This window comes from Symphodus melops, assembly GCF_947650265.1.
Source record: "Symphodus melops genome assembly, chromosome: 23".
Lineage (NCBI taxonomy): Eukaryota > Metazoa > Chordata > Actinopteri > Labriformes > Labridae > Symphodus > Symphodus melops.
The window spans coordinates 85,904-109,476 of record NC_136713.1 but is presented as its reverse complement, the minus strand read 5'-3'; the positions used below and the strand labels follow the sequence as shown (position 1 = coordinate 109,476).

Sequence of the window (23,573 nt, the reverse complement as noted above, 5' to 3'; positions counted from 1 at the left end):
AAACGTAATACATACCTGTCGAAAAAGTGAAAAAAACGACATGCATACCTATGTCGATAAAGTGAAACAAACGACATGCATACCTATGTCGAAAAATATGAACAATCGACATACATACCTATGTCGAAAAATATTGAAAAACGATATACATACCTATGTCGAAAAAGTGAAAAAAACAACATACATACCTATGTCGAAATATATAAAAAAACGACATACATACCTATGTCGATAAAGTGAAAAAAAAGACATGCATACCTATGTCGAAAAAGTGAAAAAAACAGCATACATACCTAAGTTGAAAAATTGAACAAAAAAGACAAATACCTATGTCGAAAAAGTGTAAAAAACGTCATACATACCTGTCGAAAAAGTGAAGAAAACGACATGCATACCTATGTCGAAAAATATTAAAAAACGTTATACATAGCTATGTTGAAAAACTGAAAAAAAGACATACATACCTGTCGAAAAATTGAAAAAAACGACATGCATACTTATGTCGAAAAAGTGAAAAAAACAACATACATACCTATGTCGAAAAAGTGAAAAAAACGACATGCATACCTATGTCGAAAAAGTGAAAAAAACAACATACATACCTATGTCGAAAAAGTGAAAAAAACGACATGCATACCTATGTCGAAAAATTTAAAAAAACGACATGCATACTTATGTCGAAAAAGTGAAAAAAACAACATACATACCTATGTCGAAAAATTTAAAAAAACGACATGCATACTTATGTCGAAAAAGTGAAAAAAACAACATACATACCTATGTCGAAAAAGTGAAAAAAACGACATGCATACCTATGTCGAAAAAGTGTAAAAAACGTCATACATACCTATGTCGAAAGAGTGAAACAAACGACATACATACCTATGTCGAAAAAGTATTAAAAAACGATATACATACCTATGTCGAAAAAGTGAAAAAAACAACATACATACCTATGTCGAAAAATATAAAAAACGACATACATACCTATGTCGAAAAATATAAAAAATCATACATACCTATGTCGAAAAAGTGAAAAAAACGACATGCATACCTATGTCGAAAAACTGTAAAAAACGTCATACATACCTATGTCGAAAAAGTGTAAAAAAACGTAATGCATACCTATGCCGAAAAAGTGAAAAAAACGACATGCATACCTATGTCGATAAAGTGAAAAAAACGACATGCATACCTATGTCGAAATGTATTAAAAAACGTTATACATACCTATGTCGAAAAAGTGTAAAAAACGACATACATAACTATGTCGAAAAAGTGAAAAAAACAACATACATACCTATGTCGAAATATATAAAAAAACGACATACATACCTATGTCGAAAAAGTGTAAAAAAACATAATACATACCTATGTCGAAAAAGTGTAAAAAACGTAATATATACCTGTCGAAATATATAAAAAAACAACATACATACCTATGTCGAAATGTATTAAAAAACGTTACACATACCTATGTCGAAAAATATAAAAAACGACATACATACCTATGTCGAAAAAGTGTAAAAAAACATAATACATACCTATGTCGAAAAAGTGTAAAAAACGTCATGCATACCTATGTCGAAATGTATTAAAAAACGTTATACATACCTATGTCGAAAAAGTGTAAAAAACGACATACATAACTATGTCGAAAAAGTGAAAAAAACAACATACATACCTATGTCGAAATATATAAAAAAACGACATACATACCTGTCGAAAAATATTAAAAAACGACATACATACCTATGTCGAAAAATATGAAAAAACGTTATACATACCTATGTCGAAAAATATGAAAAACCGACATACATACCTATGTCGAAAAAGTGAAAAAACGTCATACATACCTATGTCGAAAAAGTGTAAAAAAACGTAATACATACCTGTCGAAAAAGTGAAAAAAACGACATGCATACCTATGTCGATAAAGTGAAACAAACGACATGCATACCTATGTCGAAAAATATGAACAATCGACATACATACCTATGTCGAAAAATATTGAAAAACGATATACATACCTATGTCGAAAAAGTGAAAAAAACAACATACATACCTATGTCGAAATATATAAAAAAACGACATACATACCTATGTCGATAAAGTGAAAAAAAAGACATGCATACCTATGTCGAAAAAGTGAAAAAAACAGCATACATACCTAAGTTGAAAAATTGAACAAAAAAGACAAATACCTATGTCGAAAAAGTGTAAAAAACGTCATACATACCTGTCGAAAAAGTGAAGAAAACGACATGCATACCTATGTCGAAAAATATTAAAAAACGTTATACATAGCTATGTTGAAAAACTGAAAAAAAGACATACATACCTGTCGAAAAATTGAAAAAAACGACATGCATACTTATGTCGAAAAAGTGAAAAAAACAACATACATACCTATGTCGAAAAAGTGAAAAAAACGACATGCATACCTATGTCGAAAAAGTGAAAAAAACAACATACATACCTATGTCGAAAAAGTGAAAAAAACGACATGCATACCTATGTCGAAAAATTTAAAAAAACGACATGCATACTTATGTCGAAAAAGTGAAAAAAACAACATACATACCTATGTCGAAAAAGTGAAAAAAACCACATGCATACCTATGTCGAAAAAGTGAAAAAAACAACATACATACCTATGTCGAAAAAGTGAAAAAAACGACATGCATACCTATGTCGAAAAATTTAAAAAAACGACATGCATACTTATGTCGAAAAAGTGAAAAAAACAACATACATACCTATGTCGAAAAAGTGAAAAAAACGACATGCATACCTATGTCGAAAAAGTGTAAAAAACGTCATACATACCTATGTCGAAAGAGTGAAACAAACGACATACATACCTATGTCGAAAAAGTATTAAAAAACGATATACATACCTATGTCGAAAAAGTGAAAAAAACAACATACATACCTATGTCGAAAAATATAAAAAACGACATACATACCTATGTCGAAAAATATAAAAAATCATACATACCTATGTCGAAAAAGTGAAAAAAACGACATGCATACCTATGTCGAAAAACTGTAAAAAACGTCATACATACCTATGTCGAAAAAGTGTAAAAAAACGTAATGCATACCTATGCCGAAAAAGTGAAAAAAACGACATGCATACCTATGTCGATAAAGTGAAAAAAACGACATGCATACCTATGTCGAAATGTATTAAAAAACGTTATACATACCTATGTCGAAAAAGTGTAAAAAACGACATACATAACTATGTCGAAAAAGTGAAAAAAACAACATACATACCTATGTCGAAATATATAAAAAAACGACATACATACCTATGTCGAAAAAGTGTAAAAAAACATAATACATACCTATGTCGAAAAAGTGTAAAAAACGTAATATATACCTGTCGAAATATATAAAAAAACAACATACATACCTATGTCGAAATGTATTAAAAAACGTTACACATACCTATGTCGAAAAATATAAAAAACGACATACATACCTATGTCGAAAAAGTGTAAAAAAACATAATACATACCTATGTCGAAAAAGTGTAAAAAACGTCATGCATACCTATGTCGAAATGTATTAAAAAACGTTATACATACCTATGTCGAAAAAGTGTAAAAAACGACATACATAACTATGTCGAAAAAGTGAAAAAAACAACATACATACCTATGTCGAAATATATAAAAAAACGACATACATACCTGTCGAAAAATATTAAAAAACGACATACATACCTATGTCGAAAAATATGAAAAAACGTTATACATACCTATGTCGAAAAATATGAAAAACCGACATACATACCTATGTCGAAAAAGTGAAAAAACGTCATACATACCTATGTCGAAAAAGTGTAAAAAAACGTAATACATACCTGTCGAAAAAGTGAAAAAAACGACATGCATACCTATGTCGATAAAGTGAAACAAACGACATGCATACCTATGTCGAAAAATATGAACAATCGACATACATACCTATGTCGAAAAATATTGAAAAACGATATACATACCTATGTCGAAAAAGTGAAAAAAACAACATACATACCTATGTCGAAATATATAAAAAAACGACATACATACCTATGTCGATAAAGTGAAAAAAAAGACATGCATACCTATGTCGAAAAAGTGAAAAAAACAGCATACATACCTAAGTTGAAAAATTGAACAAAAAAGACAAATACCTATGTCGAAAAAGTGTAAAAAACGTCATACATACCTGTCGAAAAAGTGAAGAAAACGACATGCATACCTATGTCGAAAAATATTAAAAAACGTTATACATAGCTATGTTGAAAAACTGAAAAAAAGACATACATACCTGTCGAAAAATTGAAAAAAACGACATGCATACCTATGTCGAAAAATTTAAAAAAACGACATGCATACTTATGTCGAAAAAGTGAAAAAAACAACATACATACCTATGTCGAAAAAGTGAAAAAAACGACATGCATACCTATGTCGAAAAAGTGAAAAAAACAACATACATACCTATGTCGAAAAAGTGAAAAAAACGACATGCATACCTATGTCGAAAAATTTTAAAAAACGACATGCATACTTATGTCGAAAAAGTGAAAAAAACAACATACATACCTATGTCGAAAAAGTGAAAAAAACCACATGCATACCTATGTCGAAAAAGTGAAAAAAACAACATACATACCTATGTCGAAAAAGTGAAAAAAACGACATGCATACCTATGTCGAAAAATTTAAAAAAACGACATGCATACTTATGTCGAAAAAGTGAAAAAAACAACATACATACCTATGTCGAAAAAGTGAAAAAAACGACATGCATACCTATGTCGAAAAAGTGTAAAAAACGTCATACATACCTATGTCGAAAGAGTGAAACAAACGACATACATACCTATGTCGAAAAAGTATTAAAAAACGATATACATACCTATGTCGAAAAAGTGAAAAAAACAACATACATACCTATGTCGAAAAATATAAAAAACGACATACATACCTATGTCGAAAAATATAAAAAATCATACATACCTATGTCGAAAAAGTGAAAAAAACGACATGCATACCTATGTCGAAAAACTGTAAAAAACGTCATACATACCTATGTCGAAAAAGTGTAAAAAAACGTAATGCATACCTATGCCGAAAAAGTGAAAAAAACGACATGCATACCTATGTCGATAAAGTGAAAAAAACGACATGCATACCTATGTCGAAATGTATTAAAAAACGTTATACATACCTATGTCGAAAAAGTGTAAAAAACGACATACATAACTATGTCGAAAAAGTGAAAAAAACAACATACATACCTATGTCGAAATATATAAAAAAACGACATACATACCTATGTCGAAAAAGTGTAAAAAAACATAATACATACCTATGTCGAAAAAGTGTAAAAAACGTAATATATACCTGTCGAAATATATAAAAAAACGACATACATACCTATGTCGAAATGTATTAAAAAACGTTACACATACCTATGTCGAAAAATATAAAAAACGACATACATACCTATGTCGAAAAAGTGTAAAAAAACATAATACATACCTATGTCGAAAAAGTGTAAAAAACGTAATATATACCTGTCGAAATATATAAAAAAACGATATACATACCTATGTCGATAAAGTGAAAAAAAAGACATGCATACCTATGTCGAAAAAAGTGAAAAACCGACATACATAACTATGTCGAAAAAGTGAAAAAAACAACATACATACCTATGTCGAAATATATAAAAAAACGACATACATACCTGTCGAAAAATATTAAAAAACGACATACATACCTATGTCGAAAAATATGAAAAAACGTTATACATACCTATGTCGAAATGTATTAAAAAACGATATACATACCTATGTCGAAAAATATTAAAAAACAACATACATACCTATGTCGATAAAGTGAAAAAAAAGACATGCATACCTGTCGAAAAAGGTGAAAAACCGACATACATACCTATGTCGAAAAAGTGAAAAAACGTCATACATACCTATGTCGAAAAAGTGTAAAAAAACGTAATACATACCTGTCGAAAAAGTGAAAAAAACGACATGCATACCTATGTCGATAAAGTGAAACAAACGACATGCATACCTATGTCGAAAAATATGAACAATCGACATACATACCTATGTCGAAAAATATTGAAAAACGATATACATACCTATGTCGAAAAAGTGAAAAAAACAACATACATACCTATGTCGAAATATATAAAAAAACGACATACATACCTATGTCGATAAAGTGAAAAAAAAGACATGCATACCTATGTCGAAAAAGTGAAAAAAACAGCATACATACCTAAGTTGAAAAATTGAACAAAAAAGACAAATACCTATGTCGAAAAAGTGTAAAAAACGTCATACATACCTGTCGAAAAAGTGAAGAAAACGACATGCATACCTATGTCGAAAAATATTAAAAAACGTTATACATAGCTATGTTGAAAAACTGAAAAAAAGACATACATACCTGTCGAAAAATTGAAAAAAACGACATGCATACCTATGTCGAAAAATTTAAAAAAACGACATGCATACTTATGTCGAAAAAGTGAAAAAAACAACATACATACCTATGTCGAAAAAGTGAAAAAAACGACATGCATACCTATGTCGAAAAAGTGAAAAAAACAACATACATACCTATGTCGAAAAAGTGAAAAAAACGACATGCATACCTATGTCGAAAAATTTAAAAAAACGACATGCATACTTATGTCGAAAAAGTGAAAAAAACAACATACATACCTATGTCGAAAAAGTGAAAAAAACCACATGCATACCTATGTCGAAAAAGTGAAAAAAACAACATACATACCTATGTCGAAAAAGTGAAAAAAACGACATGCATACCTATGTCGAAAAAGTGTAAAAAACGTCATACATACCTATGTCGAAAAATATGAACAATCGACATACATACCTATGTCGAAAGAGTGAAACAAACGACATACATACCTATGTCGAAAAAGTATTAAAAAACGATATACATACCTATGTCGAAAAAGTGAAAAAAACAACATACATACCTATGTCGAAAAATATAAAAAACGACATACATACCTATGTCGAAAAATATAAAAAATCATACATACCTATGTCGAAAAAGTGAAAAAAACGACATGCATACCTATGTCGAAAAACTGTAAAAAACGTCATACATACCTATGTCGAAAAAGTGTAAAAAAACGTAATGCATACCTATGCCGAAAAAGTGAAAAAAACGACATGCATACCTATGTCGATAAAGTGAAAAAAACGACATGCATACCTATGTCGAAATGTATTAAAAAACGTTATACATACCTATGTCGAAAAAGTGTAAAAAACGACATACATAACTATGTCGAAAAAGTGAAAAAAACAACATACATACCTATGTCGAAATATATAAAAAAACGACATACATACCTATGTCGAAAAAGTGTAAAAAAACATAATACATACCTATGTCGAAAAAGTGTAAAAAACGTAATATATACCTGTCGAAATATATAAAAAAACGACATACATACCTATGTCGAAATGTATTAAAAAACGTTACACATACCTATGTCGAAAAATATAAAAAACGACATACATACCTATGTCGAAAAAGTGTAAAAAAACATAATACATACCTATGTCGAAAAAGTGTAAAAAACGTAATATATACCTGTCGAAATATATAAAAAAACGATATACATACCTATGTCGATAAAGTGAAAAAAAAGACATGCATACCTATGTCGAAAAAAGTGAAAAACCGACATACATACCTATGTCGAAAAAGTGAAAAAAACGACATACATACCTATGTCGAAAAATATTAAAAAACGACATACATACCTGTCGAAAAAGTGAAAAAAACGACATGCATACCTATGTCGAAAAACTGTAAAAAACGTCATGCATACCTATGTCGAAATGTATTAAAAAACGTTATACATACCTATGTCGAAAAAGTGTAAAAAACGACATACATAACTATGTCGAAAAAGTGAAAAAAACAACATACATACCTATGTCGAAATATATAAAAAAACGACATACATACCTGTCGAAAAATATGAAAAAACGACATACATACCTATGTCGAAAAATATGAAAAAACGTTATACGTACCTATGTCGAAATGTATTAAAAAACGATATACATACCTATGTCGAAAAATATTAAAAAACGTCATACATACCTATGTCGAAAAAGTGTAAAAAAACGTAATACATACCTGTCGAAAAAGTGAAAAAAACGACATGCATACCTGTCGAAAAATATGAACAATCGACATACATACCTATGTCGAAAAATATTGAAAAACGACATACATACCTATGTCGATAAAGTGAAAAAAAAGACATGCATACCTATGTCGAAAAAGTGAAAAAAACAGCATACATACCTAAGTTGAAAAATTGAACAAAAAAGACAAATACCTATGTCGAAAAAGTGTAAAAAACGTCATACATACCTGTCGAAAAAGTGAAGAAAACGACATGCATACCTATGTCGAAAAATATTAAAAAACGTTATACATAGCTATGTTGAAAAACTGAAAAGAAGACATACAAACCTGTCGAAAAATTGAAAAAAACGACATCCATACCTATGTCGAAAAATTTAAAAAAACAACATACATACCTATGTCGAAAAAGTGAAAAAAACGACATGCATACCTATGTCGAAAAATTTAAAAAAACGACATGCATACTTATGTCGAAAAAGTGAAAAAAACAACATACATACCTATGTCGAAAAAGTGAAAAAAACGACATGCATACCTATGTCGAAAAAGTGTAAAAAACGTCATACATACCTATGTCGAAAAATATGAACAATCGACATACATACCTATGTCGAAAGAGTGAAACAAACGACATACATATCTGTCGAAAAATATGAACAATCGACATACATACCTATGTCGAAAGAGTGAAACAAACAACATACATACCTATGTCGAAAAATATAAAAAACGACATACATACCTATGTCGAAAAATATAAAAAATCATACATACCTATGTCGAAAAAGTGAAAAAAACAACATACATACCTATGTCGAAAAACTGTAAAAAACGTCATACATACCTATGTCGAAAAAGTGTAAAAAAACGTAATGCATACCTATGCCGAAAAAGTGAAAAAAACGACATGCATACCTATGTCGATAAAGTGAAAAAAACGACATGCATACCTATGTCGAAATGTATTAAAAAACGTTATACATACCTATGTCGAAAAAGTGTAAAAAACGACATGCATACCTATGTCGAAATGTATTAAAAAACGTCATACATACCTATGTCGAAAAAGTGTAAAAAAACGTAATGCATACCTATGCCGAAAAAGTGAAAAAAACGACATGCATACCTATGTCGATAAAGTGAAAAAAACGACATGCATACCTATGTCGAAATATATAAAAAAACGACATACATACCTATGTCGAAAAAGTGTAAAAAAACATAATACATACCTATGTCGAAAAAGTGTAAAAAACGTAATATATACCTGTCGAAATATATAAAAAAACGACATACATACCTATGTCGAAAAAGTGTAAAAAACGTAATATATACCTGTCGAAATGTATTAAAAAACGACATACATACCTATGTCGAAAAATATAAAAAATGACATACATACCTATGTCGAAAAAGTGTAAAAAAACATAATACATACCTATGTCGAAAAAGTGTAAAAAACGTAATATATACCTGTCGAAATATATAAAAAAACGATATACATACCTATGTCGATAAAGTGAAAAAAAAGACATGCATACCTATGTCGAAAAAAGTGAAAAACCGACATACATACCTATGTCGAAAAATATTAAAAAACGACATACATACCTATGTCGAAAAATATGAAAAAACGTTATACATACCTATGTCGAAATGTATTAAAAAACGATATACATACCTATGTCGAAAAATATTAAAAAACAACATACATACCTATGTCGATAAAGTGAAAAAAAAGACATGCATACCTATGTCGAAAAAAGTGAAAAACCGACATACATACCTATGTCGAAAAAGTGAAAAAACGTCATACATACCTATGTCGAAAAAGTGTAAAAAAACGTAATACATACCTGTCGAAAAAGTGAAAAAAACGACATGCATACCTATGTCGATAAAGTGAAACAAACGACATGCATACCTATGTCGAAAAATATGAACAATCGACATACATACCTATGTCGAAAAATATTGAAAAACGATATACATACCTATGTCGAAAAAGTGAAAAAAACAACATACATACCTATGTCGAAATATATAAAAAAACGACATACATACCTATGTCGATAAAGTGAAAAAAAAGACATGCATACCTATGTCGAAAAAGTGAAAAAAACAGCATACATACCTAAGTTGAAAAATTGAACAAAAAAGACAAATACCTATGTCGAAAAAGTGTAAAAAACGTCATACATACCTGTCGAAAAAGTGAAGAAAACGACATGCATACCTATGTCGAAAAATATTAAAAAACGTTATACATAGCTATGTTGAAAAACTGAAAAAACGACATACATACCTGTCGAAAAATTGAAAAAAACGACATGCATACCTATGTCGAAAAATATAAAAAACGACATGCATACCTATGTCGAAAAATTTAAAAAAACGACATGCATACCTATGTCGAAAGATTTAAAAAAACGACATGCATACTTATGTCGAAAAAGTGAAAAAAACAACATACATACCTATGTCGAAAAAGTGAAAAAAACGACATGCATACCTATGTCGAAAAAGTGTAAAAAACGTCATACATACCTATGTCGAAAAATATGAACAATCGACATACATACCTATGTCGAAAAATATGAACAATCGACATACATACCTATGTCGAAAGAGTGAAACAAACGACATACATATCTATGTCGAAAAATATTAAAAAACGACATACATACCTATGTCGAAAAATATGAACAATCGACATACATACCTATGTCGAAAGAGTGAAACAAACGACATACATACCTATGTCGAAAAAGTATTAAAAAACGATATACATACCTATGTCAAAAAAGTGTAAAAAACGTCATCCAAGAGTTGGCTGTTTCATGTTGACTGCCCTGCCTGTCGTTCCGTGTGTGTTGCATGTCTGTGTGCGTCCATGAGACCTCAGTAAGCATTATAGCGGTATATTCGATTGAGTTTGTTTCGTATTAAGTGATTTTAGCAATAGCAATTAGCGCGCTAGCGATTAGCGTGCTAGCGATTAGCGCGCTAACGTTTAGCATGCTAACATTTATCTTGTTGTTAGTACATAGATTTTTCGACACATACCTATGTCGAAAAAGTGTAAAAAACTACATACATACCTATTATAGCAGACTTAAGATGGACGCTGGCATTCACTCAGGCAGGCATCAGGATCAACACGTTTATTCTCTGTAACGTAGCAAGAGGGCACGTGTCACACGTACACACAGACAGCAGTAAGGTCTCTCTCCCTGCAGCGAGTGAAAATATGCAAATGAGGCAAAATGTCCGACGTTTTTATCGTAGTTTAACGTCACTTCCATCGGACAAAACTAACTTCAAAAGTCATAAACAAACTTACAATAAGTTCACGTTACATCTTTGTACAGTTTAAAACAGATTAAACAGCTTTTTATACTCGCTAGCTTAAACAATGGAAGAGAGCATCTCACACGTCTTACCGGTACAAAAGCCGTCCCTCTTATGGCGGGAACGCGCAGCTTCAACGCACATGTGCGTTCTTGTGTCCCATAAAATAATCCCCCCGCTACAACAGGTAATGCGGAACCAATTAACCTATTTACAAACAGCACTCTCCATGTAAATAAAAACGCACAGGAAAAGTGATTGAACAGTTCTAAGCATGTTTTGGGAATGTTCACAAACATTAAATAGGAAAATATTTTAAAACAAAAATATTTACTCGGCTACACTATGTCGAAAAATATAAAAAAACTACATACATACCTATGTCGAAATAAGTGAAAAAAACGACATACATAGTTTTCTGTTTTTATGCCTGTAAAGCACTGTGAATTGCCTTGTGTCTGAACAGTGCTATATAAATAAACTTGCCTTGCCTTGCCTTGCCTTACCTACATGTCACAACCCGGCTCAAAGGTAAAAGAGGAGATCATTATTTAATTTAAAACTTATTAAAATATACATCAGCAGCGGTGCACCACGTGACCTCCGAGCTTCTAGTTCAACATAAATGTCTAATGCTAACAGGTGCTATCATAGCAAAGAGACACTCACCTGGTGAAGCCGAAGCACGTGCTCTCCCACTTCACATTTATCCGTCAACAGACTGAACTTTAATTCAACAACTCTTTGTTTGAATGGCGCGCATGTTTTCAAACTTTGCTTCTTGCAAAGAAAAAGAAGAGATTCTTCTTTCGGTGTGTTCTGCCACAGGTGAGGAGCTCACCTGGGAAACTTAGATTCTCCCTGATGGTCAGGTAGATTCTCCCTGATGGTCAGGTACTACAATAAGCTGCAGCTTAATATGTAAAAAGCCAAATAAATGACGTTTATAGAAAATTTAAATGAAGACTGATTAATGTGCTCACAGGTTTAGACTCTTATTGTTTTTATATGTCTATATTTTAAATAAGTCCTTCTATATTTGGCTATTTATTATACATTTACAAACAGACATTAACATTAAATATATATTTTTTTTAAAGATACATAAGTGTAGCTTGATGACTGATGATTTTCTAATGAACGTTGTGGACCAGCTGAGTTTTGTCCACTCCTGACACACAAAGATTTTGTAGTTCTTTTTCTGAAGACAAAACTTTTTTTTTTTCCAGTAAACCCAGTCAGCTTACAAGGTTTGTTGTAATCCAGGATGGCATGTAAAACTGAGACATCCTTCTCAGTTATGAAAGTAGAAAAACATCAGTCATTATAAGATAAACTTTAATTCAACAAGCACACCGACACCATGAACATGTTCCAACACATGCGACCATGTTTTAGCAGATCAGAAGAGCAGTGACGTTAATGTGCAGTTTTTACTGTATCAGATAAATTCAGCTAATATATGTCACACCTGAACACTCATGATGTTTCACTTTAGCTGGTTCTCTTTCACATGTTAATCCATCACAGATCAAATGTTCACACATTCAAATTTAAGGCTTTTCTGCCTGATTTCATTGCTTGAAAAAATTATCTGTCTAGCAACACCTCCAAACTTCAGACCCACCTCCTCACAAAAACCCATGAAAACAGTGTTAACTCATTTTAATGCATGGAAGTGTGTGTCAGGTTAAACGGAGTAGAACCAACAACCTCCTAAGCTTTAATCAAACCAGCAGGGGCACTGTTGTTTTGCTGAGTAATGAAAAAATAGAGCCAGAATGATTTTAGTTTTTTGTCATCAGTTAACAAGATGCTTCTGAAGCTCATCATGCTTTTCTCTCTCATCACACGAGTTCCTGAACTCTCCTGGTCTCAGGATTCATCAGAGCTTTGTTTGAAATCCAACAATTCAAGTCCACAAAAACACAAAAACAGTCAAACAAAGGTATTTTTTAATGTTTTGTTCCAAAGATGCTCATCACATGAATAACTCTCATCAGCACATGTCCATGATGCGTCTGATGGAGCTGATATTCGACATGTTGTTCATGCTCATGTCACGCAGGTTCCTGTACTCTCCGGGCCTCACATACATCATCCGGCCTCTGAAGCTGGGCTGTTCGAACATCAGCCAGTGTCCGTCCATCACGTTACAGGACTGACAGTCAGACATCAGGTAACGATCCTGCAGAGACTCGCAGTCATCCATCAGCTCGTGCATCTGGCCTCCAAAGTTCTCTCGTTCATAGATCCTCATCCTGAATGGCCCACGGTGCTAGGACAGGATCCGTGATAAAACATTACTCTATTGAGTTTACATCTTTAGAGCTGACATGTGAAGTATCACATTACTCAGTTTATAAAGGACCCCTGAAACACTGAATATTTGATCAGAAATACAGAGAAAGGAACAACCATACATGTTCATTGTTCTGCAGATGATGCTCAGTTATTGGTATCAATGAAGCCAGATGACACTAATCACTTATGTAAACTAGAAGCCTACCTTTGGGACATTAGGACCTGGATGGTTGTTAATATAACGTTTAAAATAATCTAATGTTTGCTATCACCTGATGTTTGATAACAATGGTTTGTTATGCTGATATAATGTGATATAATCCTTGGTGTTGTTCGTTCCAACGTACCATGGGGATCATGCGGCTTGACCGGATGCAGTCGCTCATACTCATGCCCATCAATTGTTGGTTGTCTGGGTACTCGCCTCTCCTCACCAGCATCTGATGGCCCATGAAGTTGGGTTTCTCGTAGACCATGAAGAGGCCACTTTCTACCCTGCAGGAGTTACACCTGCTCAGGTAGGATGTGAGCTCAGGACAGTCGCTGCTGGTCTCATAAGAGCGACCCTGGAAGTTCCTGTCCTCGTAGAAGATGATCTGAAAAAAAAAGATGACAACTTTCTGAAATATATTTTTAACTCTGTGTGGAAAATAGCTCATGCTCTTTTTTTATTTAACAGACAGTTTATACAAATGTTCTCTTACCCTGCCCATGGTCATGATATTTAGGAGATAATCCCAGATATACAGCTCCAACATCGACCGTTTTCCCTTTTTATATATTACACAGCTGTAGTATTTCTGCATGGCTTGTGCTGAAACCTTTGAGTCATCACTCTATATTGTAGCAGCAGGCAGCTCTATAGGCTTCACTGTATGTTGGAATCTGCTGCAGTTACTGTTGTGTGAATATATGGCTTTTATGCTGGATTCCTTTAACTGTTTAATTAAAATCTCTGAACAGAGAATAAAAGATAAAATGATGAAAGTGAAGATCGTACAAATGGGATTAGATCCAAAAGTTTCAAAAATAAAAAAGGTTCAATTGATTTCTTTTGATGAGGTTTAGCCATTGCTCTGACCTGTGATGACCTATATAAATACATTCACCATACAATACTAAGAATTCAGGTGTGCTGTAAATTGAATAAAGACCACGTGAAGCTAGTGATGAGTCATGTTGTTTCACACAAAGGTGTGACAGGTGGTGTTCAGTCAATCATCCTTATAAAAGTCAACCTGCACTGGCAGCATGTACAAAACCCAGGAACGTCATCATGGGCCGGGTACTGTGAATGCTACTTTCACCATGGAGAACACTTCTTATATTCTCTGGTTTACAGATGCAGATATGATTGGTTCCTCCAACATGTTTCCTTCTAACCTCTGTAACCTTCTTTCCTGCAGATTATTCTCTATGAGGACAGGAACTTTCAGGGTCGCTCCTATGAGTGCAGCAGCGACTGCTCCGACCTCCGTATGCACCTTAACCGCTGCAAATCCTGCAGGGTGGACAACGGATGCGTTGTGGTGTACGACCGCCCAAACTTCATGGGAAACCAGGTGTTCTTGAGGCGGGGGGAATACCCAGACGTGCAGCGCATGGGGAGCATGATGGGTATGATGGGAATGTCCCTGATGGACAACATCCACTCCTGTCACATGATACCCATGGTAAGACAGTCTGGTCTGCATGGAGTGATTGGCTAAGTCTCAGTCTATGTGAACTCGAAACGTTATCACCTGAGACAACTGGCACACGTCCAGATATACTGGTCCAGAAAAATTATAGTTTAATTATTATTTTTTGTCAAACAGCACAGGGGACAGTTCAGGATGAGGATCTATGAACGAGAGAACTTTGCAGGAAAGATGCACGAGCTGATGGATGACTGCGAGTCTCTGCAGGATCGTTACCTGATGTCTGACTGTCAGTCCTGTAACGTGATGGACGGACACTGGCTGATGTTCGAACAGCCCAGCTTCAGAGGCCGGATGATGTATGTGAGGCCCGGAGAGTACAGGAACCTGCGTGACATGAGCATGAACAACATGTCGAATATCAGCTCCATCAGACGCATCATGGACATGTGCTGATGAGAGTTATTCATGTGATGAGCATCTTTGGAACAAAACATTAAAAAATACCTTTGTGATGTTTGACTTTCCTTGACTCTAACTTTGGGATTTCAAACAGTGCATCAGCGTAATTGTTGTCATTATCAAACATTATCTTCTTATGTCCTTGTCATAAAGTCATTAACATAAAATCAGGTAGAATAGCTGATGTAGTTATAGATGTACTCAACCTCCAGGGGCCCATTTCAATAAGCAGGCTTTGTGCAAACAGCAGGGTAGGTCACTCAAAAAAAGAGGGGTCACTCAGGACAAATCAGAAGTGTTCAGGTGTTCAGACAGCCGGGCTAAAACAATGACAATGTATGGAGTCTGCTTCCAAGTCTTTCATTTTAGATTTAAAGACATTTAAGGACTCCAGCTCCTTGAGCTTTAAGATTCCAGGCCGAAGGTGCAGAATACCCAAAGGCCCTTTTCCCAATTTCAGTCCGAGCGTTTGTGACAGAGAGCATAAAAAGGTCCTGTCCGGTTCTTCTCTGCATGATAAAAACACAGATAACAGGGAAGCTCACCAAGAATGGCCTTATAAATAAAGGTGTACCAGTGTAAGAGCCTACGGGTCACCAAGGCAGGCCATCCAACCCGGGAGTACAGCTCACAGCCAGAGCTCTACAAACAGGGATGAACCTCAAGCATGCATGGTCAGCAGTATCAACCATATGGAGACACTGAGCTTAACACCCCATAGTCTAACACGGGTACACAAGTCGCTTTTTTACATTAAAAGAAAAACACTATTTGTTTCTTAAATAGAAACCCAGTTTTAGCGTTTTTACCAGCAACAGAACATGTGGTTTAACATTTAGGGAGTCATCAATCAATATGCTCAGGTATTTGTACCTTTCCTTTCCATCACCACAAAACAACACAGGAACATTTTGTGCTCTTTGACCTGCTAAAGTTTAAAACAAGTTTCATTCTGTAAATGTTCGACTGCTTGTGCCAGAGATGCAGCACAGCAGTACACAATAGTGTCATCAGCATAAACATGTAACGTGGCATTTCTCACATTTTGATCGAGATTATTTATATCAATGGTAAATAAAAGTGGACCTAACACAGAGCCCTGTGGCACCCCCTGGTGGACAGGTATAAAATCTGAGCATACCCCGTCATATCTTATGCACTGCGACCGACTGCTGAGATAATTGGAACCAACTTCTTCCTCTGACAGACCTGAGCTCAGAAGTCTGAGTTATAAAACATCACGGTCAACGATGTCAAAAGCTTTGGACAAATCCATAAAAAGTGCAGCACAGTGCTGATTCTTGTCAGAACAGTTTAGTACTTTTACAGAGCGATGCCTTTCTCTGAAGCCTGACTGAAAAACTCCTTAAACTGTTCACTCTCAAGAGATTCAAGGATTTAACCAGCACTGATAGATTTGATATAGGTCTATTTTTATTGTCTGTTTTTTAAACTTTTTGTCTTATATCCTTGTATAGTTCTACTGTTTTAACTCTTGCACACACAATGTGTTTTTACTACAAATGGCAATAAACTAGACTGAATGTGTTTTAGAGGAAGAGCCTGGAGATGAAGAGGCTGCATTCCTCCCCAGGGTATAAGAGCTAGACTAATGATGTAAACAGGATAAAGGTGAGAGGACATTCACACACTGATGGTAGAGGCTGCTGCAGAGTAAAGAGTCCATCAGTATTAACTCATCCATTCATACACATTCATACACTGATGGTAGAGGCTGCTGCAGAGTAAAGAGTCCATCAGTATTAACTCATCCATTCATACACATTCATACACTGATGGTAGAGGCTGCTGCAGAGTAAAGAGTCCATCAGTATTAACTCATCCATTCATACACATTCATACACTGATGGTAGAGGCTGCTGCAGAGTGAAGAGTCCATCAGTATTAACTCATCCATTCATACACATTCACACACTGATGGTAGAGGCTGCTGCAGAGTAAAGAGTCCATCCGTATTAACTCATCCATTCATACACATTCACACACTGATGGTAGAGGCTGCTGCAGAGTAAAGAGTCCATCCGTATTAACTCATCCATTCATACACATTCACACACTGATGGTAGAGGCTGCTGCAGTATTAACTCATCCATTCATACACATTCACAAACCACAGATGAAGCAGTGGGAGCGATTCAGGATATTGGCTTTATTCAGACTGACTCCCAATCTGATCCACATTACAAATTGCAAGTAATCCAATCTGCCTGTCCATATTGACGTGGTCTGATCCACATTGGTTTCTATGGTAACAGGTTACACTCAGCAAAAACAACAGCACAATGGAGAAGTGTGATTATTTCTGATGCAAACTATTTTACAGAGCAGTCTCTCTGCGTTCTGTTTTACTACATTTGATTCTTGTTGTTTTCTTTCAATGACCTAAGTTAACTTCTGGCCTGCCGGATCTATGTCGTTGTTGTCGTTGTTGTCGTTGTTGTCGTTGTTGATGGTGTCGCATTGAGTGACACAGAAAACACATTGAAGCGACAGAGACGTTCAGATTGAGTCGGATCAATTATTGCAATTGTCTTGAATCATACATGTGAACGAAAGTCGAACATCATGGATGATATTTATAAAACCAGTGTCCATCACGTTTGTTAGATTTTTTTTGTCGTCTATCATCAGCTGTAACAGATCATCAGAATGAAGTTGTACCTTTATTGATAACCTGTAAACTTGGAGCTAATCAGAAGATGAGTGCTGCATGAACCCTCCTTCACACTCTCGGCTCATGTGGTTTGTTTTCTGTGTGAAGATATAACGTCACAATGATTGATCACAGGAGATCAAATCACATTTTTTAATCATCCAATAAAAAATTCCAGGTCTAGTTAAAAGTTTTGGTTGACAAATCAGTCGGAGGTCGAGTGATCAGATTACAGTCAACTTCCTTTTTTTTATTGTAAGAAGGATATTTTAAGAGGTGTAAGATCAGGTGTAAAATATACACTGAAACCCTACTCTAAAAAAATGAGAGTCCCTGCTGTGCATTTGAACTGGCGTGTTATTGATCTGATGAACTGTAAATAACTTCCTGTTTAGGGTTGTTCTTCTTTACTCAGCAGCTCTGCTCTCTATGAGACGGGTCACGTGCAGACTGAAAAACATTCTGGAGCTTATCCATAGACAAGTTGATAATATGAGGGATGAAGGGAAACAAAGCAGAATCAATAGAACAAGCCATGCTGACATGAAGAGCATCTCCCTCTCTGATAATGAATCTTATAAAAGCTGCTGCTGAGCTCAGAGGACAAGCAGAGCTGATGTTCATTCAGGAGAGCACGTTAGATCATCAGGATGTTTTTTTACTGTATGTGGAAAGAAAAACTTCTTCTGTGAAAGTTTCTGAGGATAAGTTTGTGTCCTGCTGTACCAACATCAACATTAAAGAGAATCTCTGAAACAAACATCTATTTGAGTTTTCATGGTATGAAGTGTCTTTGTTCTCGGAGGACCTGTGATGACTGAAGTTAGATTCATAAAGTTGCTATAAATTATGTTTAATTCTGGGGGAACGGCTATCATATAGATCCCATTGAAAGGGAAACCCGTGCTGAAAGGAATCAGCTGATTGGGTCATTAAACACGGTGTGTTGTGTGGAAAAAGCTGACGAGCTCAGTCTTTGTTGTGATTACAATGACTTGGTTTATCTCAGGGTTATAAAAGCAGCGTGGAGCTCAGTGTGACCACGCTCAGCCTGCACAATGGGGAAGGTAAGACTGCTTGTTTGGATCATTTATAGAAAACCACTGAACTGGAAGTTTTTCTTGATCTCCCAGAGTTGAAATATTTCCCTTTATATTCAATAAAATTCTCTTTGACCTCCGCAGATCATTTTCTATGAGGACAGGAATTTTCAGGGTCGCACCTATGAGTGCAGCAGTGAGTGCTCAGACTTGCACTCACACTTCAGCCGTTGTAACTCCATCAAAGTGGACAGTGGAAACTGGATGGTCTATGAGAGACCCAACTACATGGGCTATCAGTACTTCCTGAGGAGGGGGGAGTACCCAGACTACCAGCGCTGGATGGGATTCAATGACTGTGTGCGGTCCTGCAGGACGATCCCTTCGGTAAGAATTGATTTTAGAGGCAACACTTATAAAATCAATGTCAATAGTCCTCCACTGCCCCAAAGGTCATAAATCACTCTTCCTCTCTGCAGCATCAAGGATCCCACAGAATGATGATCTATGAACGGCAGGAGCTCGGAGGACAGATGATGGAGCTGACCGATGACTGCCCCTCCCTGTATGAACGCTTCCATCACAGCGACATCAACTCCTGCAAAGTGATGGATGGAAACTGGATCTTCTATGAGCACCCTCAGTACCGGGGAAGGCAGTACCTGCTGCGTCCGGGTCAATACGGGAGGTTCAACGAGTGGGGAAGCATGACTCCTCACGTTGGATCCATTAGAAGGGTCTCTATGTGAGAAAGGCTTTTAATGTGAAGGACTGTCAATAAAGCTTTCCAATAACACTCTTCACTCGTCTGTTCAAGCTCCTTATTTCCTTATTCGAGGTCTGGTGGGTTCTAAAGTTTGGAGGGTCAATGGGGGAACTGGGTCTCACTGGTTTTTGGTTTGATGTAAACCTTATTGTCAGTTTGTGATTGGATCAGATGTTTAGGGGGGAGGAACTTCCACACGAACTTAAAATCAAAGAAAACATGGCAGACAAAAAACCTGTTTTAAGCCCAGAAAGTTTATTGAGAACAAAGAAGAAGAACAAGTTTTAGAAGCTTCTAGTTTAAGTCGGTGATTCGTCTGAGTGAGCCAATTCTTGGACTGGCTCCGCCCCAGTCGCTGTATCTGCGGTACTCGCCAGGTCTCAGATAGTAGGTTCTGCCCCTGTAGTTGGGCTGGTCGTACAGCAGCCAGTGGCCGTCGACCACATTGCACGAGTTAATGTCAGACATACGTAGGCGGTCTTGCACATTTGGGCAATCGTCGCTCACTTCTTGCATCTGACCGCCCATGTCTGGACGCTCATACAGTCTTATTTTGTAGGAACCGCGGTGCTGCAGGAAGAACAACATTTAAAAAGTGAGTGTCTGAATAATGATGACAGAGAAACTGAAGTGACACATAAACGATAACATTTTGTATAAAATTATCCATAAAACGGTGGCGCCGATAGCGCAGCGGCAGCGCGCGCACCATGTTGCGAGGCTTTGCTCCTCGCGCGGGCAGCCCGGGTTCGCGTCCGGCCTGTGGCCTCTTTCCCGCATGTCTCTCCCCACTCTCTCCCTGTTTCCGACTCTATCCACTGTCCTCTATCAATAAAGGCAAAAAGGCCAAAAATAAACCTTTAAAAAAAAAAAAATATCCATAAAACATCCTCAGAGGTTTCCCGCCTGTTTGAAATCAATATCAGAAGGGAAGTTTTCATCTTAAATTATTCCTTAACGCTCGGGGAGGTGGGCGGGGTTTAACCTTTAGTAACCATTATGAGTTAAAGCTAAGCGAGTGGATCCATCAGAAGGACATCCAATAAGTAAGATTTGGGGTTGCAGTTATGTTGCACGTGTGAAGGCCGTCACAGTGACTGTGGGTTCAAAGCCGACCTCGATCCTCCCTCCCTCTCTGCTCCATTAAGAAGTGACAGCCTAACCTGCTCTGTATGGCTCTTTATTAATGGTTGACTGAAATCAAACATGGAGTACATTTTTGTCATCACTGAGCAGAAGAAGTGACTCGTCAGGTGAAAAGTGAAGATTCTTATGGTAGTATTCGTGGAGGTTTGTCGTTTCTCATCTTACCATGGGGATCATGCGGCAGGAACGGATGCAGTCGTTAATGCCGATCATGCGCTGGTTGTCAGAATATTCCCCCCGTCGCAGGAAGTACTGGTGGCCCAAGAAATGTGGCCTTTCGTAAACCATGAAGCAGCCGCTCTCCACCCGGATGGAGTTACAGCGGTTAAAGTAGGGATGGAGGTCGGCACAGTCGCTGACACACTCGTGGTGCCGACCCTGGAAGTTCCTGTCCTCGTAGAATATAATCTGAAAACAAATTCAAGTTAATGTCAACAACACATCAGCTTTAAATATCTGACATGTTCTATCTACTCCGCTCACCTTTCCCATGGTTCATTGGTGGGGGCAGACTGGCGCTCCATAGACGCTCTCTGTGCTGCTGGCCTTTTATATTAAGTAGCTGTTTGATGGCACAGCATAAAGTATTGTCCTTATAACACAGATCTGGTTGTGTATAGGCCGACAGTGCGACTTATTGTTGTGCACGTTTCACATGTTCATCACTATTGATCAAAACAACTCGGCGTGAGGTCAGAGCGACAGAATCAGCAAAACAAACGCCGCGATCTGTCTCGTCATTGAAAAAGATGTTTAACGGCATTGAGAGAACGAGCAGAGCCCCCCTCTGACCCCCCCATATTTGAACAGTATATTAACCCCCCTCTGCCCCCCCCCCCCCATCATTAAACAGTATATAAGGAAATTAACCAAACTGATTGAATGACTGAAGTGTTGTTGAAGTACCATGAGCTCGTTCACTTTGAGTCAGGTCAGCTGTTCGGTCAGGATCCATTCAAACAGAAACAGGCTGCTTCAACACGCGCTTGGAAGCATGGCGCGACCTTAAAGACTGTTCCTGTAGAGAACTCATGTTTGAAACATTAGCAGATATATTAAATATACATTATTAAATGCTTTTAAATATCACATTTAAATTTGTAATGTTGGATTTTGTGAAGCATCAGAACAGACTGTGCTCTGCTGCCCTCCAGTGTCCAATGTTGGTACATCTTTTACACTCATGTGTTTACAATGCTGTCTGCTCAAATGGCTTCACTCCGTGTCTCTTCAGCCAAGCGCAGCGCGGATTAGCCTCAAATGTCACCTGGTCTACCTGCTAAAGGTGTGTTTGAACTGATGCCTCGCTGCCTTAAGTCCAAGATCACTAACACAACCTTTCAATCAATCAATCAATCTTTATTTGTATAGCGTCAATTCATAACAGGTGTTATCTGGAGACACTTTACAAAAGCAGGTAAAGGACCTTACTGATGGATATATTACAAGAGCTCAGCTGAATCCGTCATAGAAGAACAAACAGAAATCTTCAGCAGACCCGGATCATGATGAACATCTGATAAACTGAGCTGGGCTTGAAATGGGACAAGATGCACAAAGAAGAATAGGATAGGATGGGGGGGGGGGGGGGGAGATAAGAGATCCTGGAGGGCCAGCTCCTCACTCTCATTAGATGAGTTTTTTCATGTTTTAATCAAAGAATGCAATCGGACAGAAGCTGCTGTCCTGCTGATCATCCACTAGATGGCGTTATGAAGCTGCAGGAAGAACATTTCTGATTATTCCACCCTCAGAAATAGAAATCAGTGAGACAAAATATACACTGTGGCTTTAAGAAACAGAGCAACCTATCACAACGCATATAAACAACAGCTGACTCGGAGTCATAATAATCAAAGATTTGATATCTGACAGTTTTCAGAAACACAGCTGACGACGTCAGTTTGAAGAAAAGAAGAAAACAGGACGAGAGTGGAACATCCTTTATTATAAATATGT

The 23,573-nt window shown here is 36.1% G+C and overlaps 4 protein-coding genes and 2 long non-coding RNA genes across 10 annotated transcripts; 3 read left to right on the top strand and 3 right to left on the bottom strand.

The window, feature by feature from the left end:
* Positions 1-243: 243 nt before the first annotated feature.
* LOC306818611 lies at positions 244-5,876 on the bottom strand. The gene is made up of 3 exons (XR_013778324.1): positions 5,612-5,876; positions 4,083-4,117; positions 244-258 (listed from the first exon to the last, which is right to left on the bottom strand). It is a non-coding gene; the product is annotated as an uncharacterized lncRNA (long non-coding RNA).
* Positions 4,036-10,137, top strand: LOC306818610. Of its 5 annotated transcripts, XR_013778319.1 has the most exons (4): positions 4,684-4,824; positions 5,626-5,660; positions 7,709-7,777; positions 9,752-10,137. It is a non-coding gene; the product is annotated as an uncharacterized lncRNA (long non-coding RNA). The 5 variants fall into 5 exon arrangements; XR_013778322.1 differs by lacking the exons at positions 4,684-4,824; positions 9,752-10,137 and adding an exon at positions 4,036-4,130 and having other exon boundaries at positions 7,709-8,065; XR_013778323.1 differs by lacking the exon at positions 9,752-10,137 and having other exon boundaries at positions 7,709-8,065.
* A 3,386-nt stretch (positions 10,138-13,523) lies between these two features.
* LOC306818447 (gamma-crystallin M3-like) lies at positions 13,524-14,735 on the bottom strand. Its single transcript, XM_079336043.1, has 3 exons — positions 14,591-14,735; positions 14,234-14,482; positions 13,524-13,860 (listed from the first exon to the last, which is right to left on the bottom strand). Exons 1-3 carry the CDS (start codon positions 14,690-14,692, stop codon positions 13,582-13,584), a joined length of 630 nt encoding a protein of 209 aa, XP_079192169.1. The 5' UTR covers positions 14,693-14,735; the 3' UTR covers positions 13,524-13,581.
* Positions 14,736-15,052: 317 nt separating this feature from the next.
* LOC306818449 (gamma-crystallin M3-like) lies at positions 15,053-16,048 on the top strand. Its single transcript, XM_079336046.1, has 3 exons — positions 15,053-15,171; positions 15,293-15,559; positions 15,704-16,048. Exons 1-3 carry the CDS (start codon positions 15,163-15,165, stop codon positions 15,980-15,982), a joined length of 555 nt encoding a protein of 184 aa, XP_079192172.1. The 5' UTR covers positions 15,053-15,162; the 3' UTR covers positions 15,983-16,048.
* Positions 16,049-19,720: 3,672 nt separating this feature from the next.
* On the top strand, positions 19,721-20,505 carry LOC306818786 (gamma-crystallin M2-like; the record flags this gene model as incomplete). Its single annotated transcript, XM_079336504.1, has 3 exons — positions 19,721-19,729; positions 19,847-20,089; positions 20,182-20,505. The coding sequence occupies 3 exons, from the start codon at positions 19,721-19,723 to the stop codon at positions 20,449-20,451; spliced, it is 522 nt and encodes a 173-aa protein (XP_079192630.1). The 3' UTR covers positions 20,452-20,505.
* A 197-nt stretch (positions 20,506-20,702) lies between these two features.
* Positions 20,703-22,191, bottom strand: LOC306818452 (gamma-crystallin M2-like). Its single transcript, XM_079336050.1, has 3 exons — positions 22,098-22,191; positions 21,780-22,022; positions 20,703-21,038 (listed from the first exon to the last, which is right to left on the bottom strand). Exons 1-3 carry the CDS (start codon positions 22,104-22,106, stop codon positions 20,763-20,765), a joined length of 528 nt encoding a protein of 175 aa, XP_079192176.1. The 5' UTR covers positions 22,107-22,191; the 3' UTR covers positions 20,703-20,762.
* Between the last annotated feature and the right edge of the window lie 1,382 nt (positions 22,192-23,573).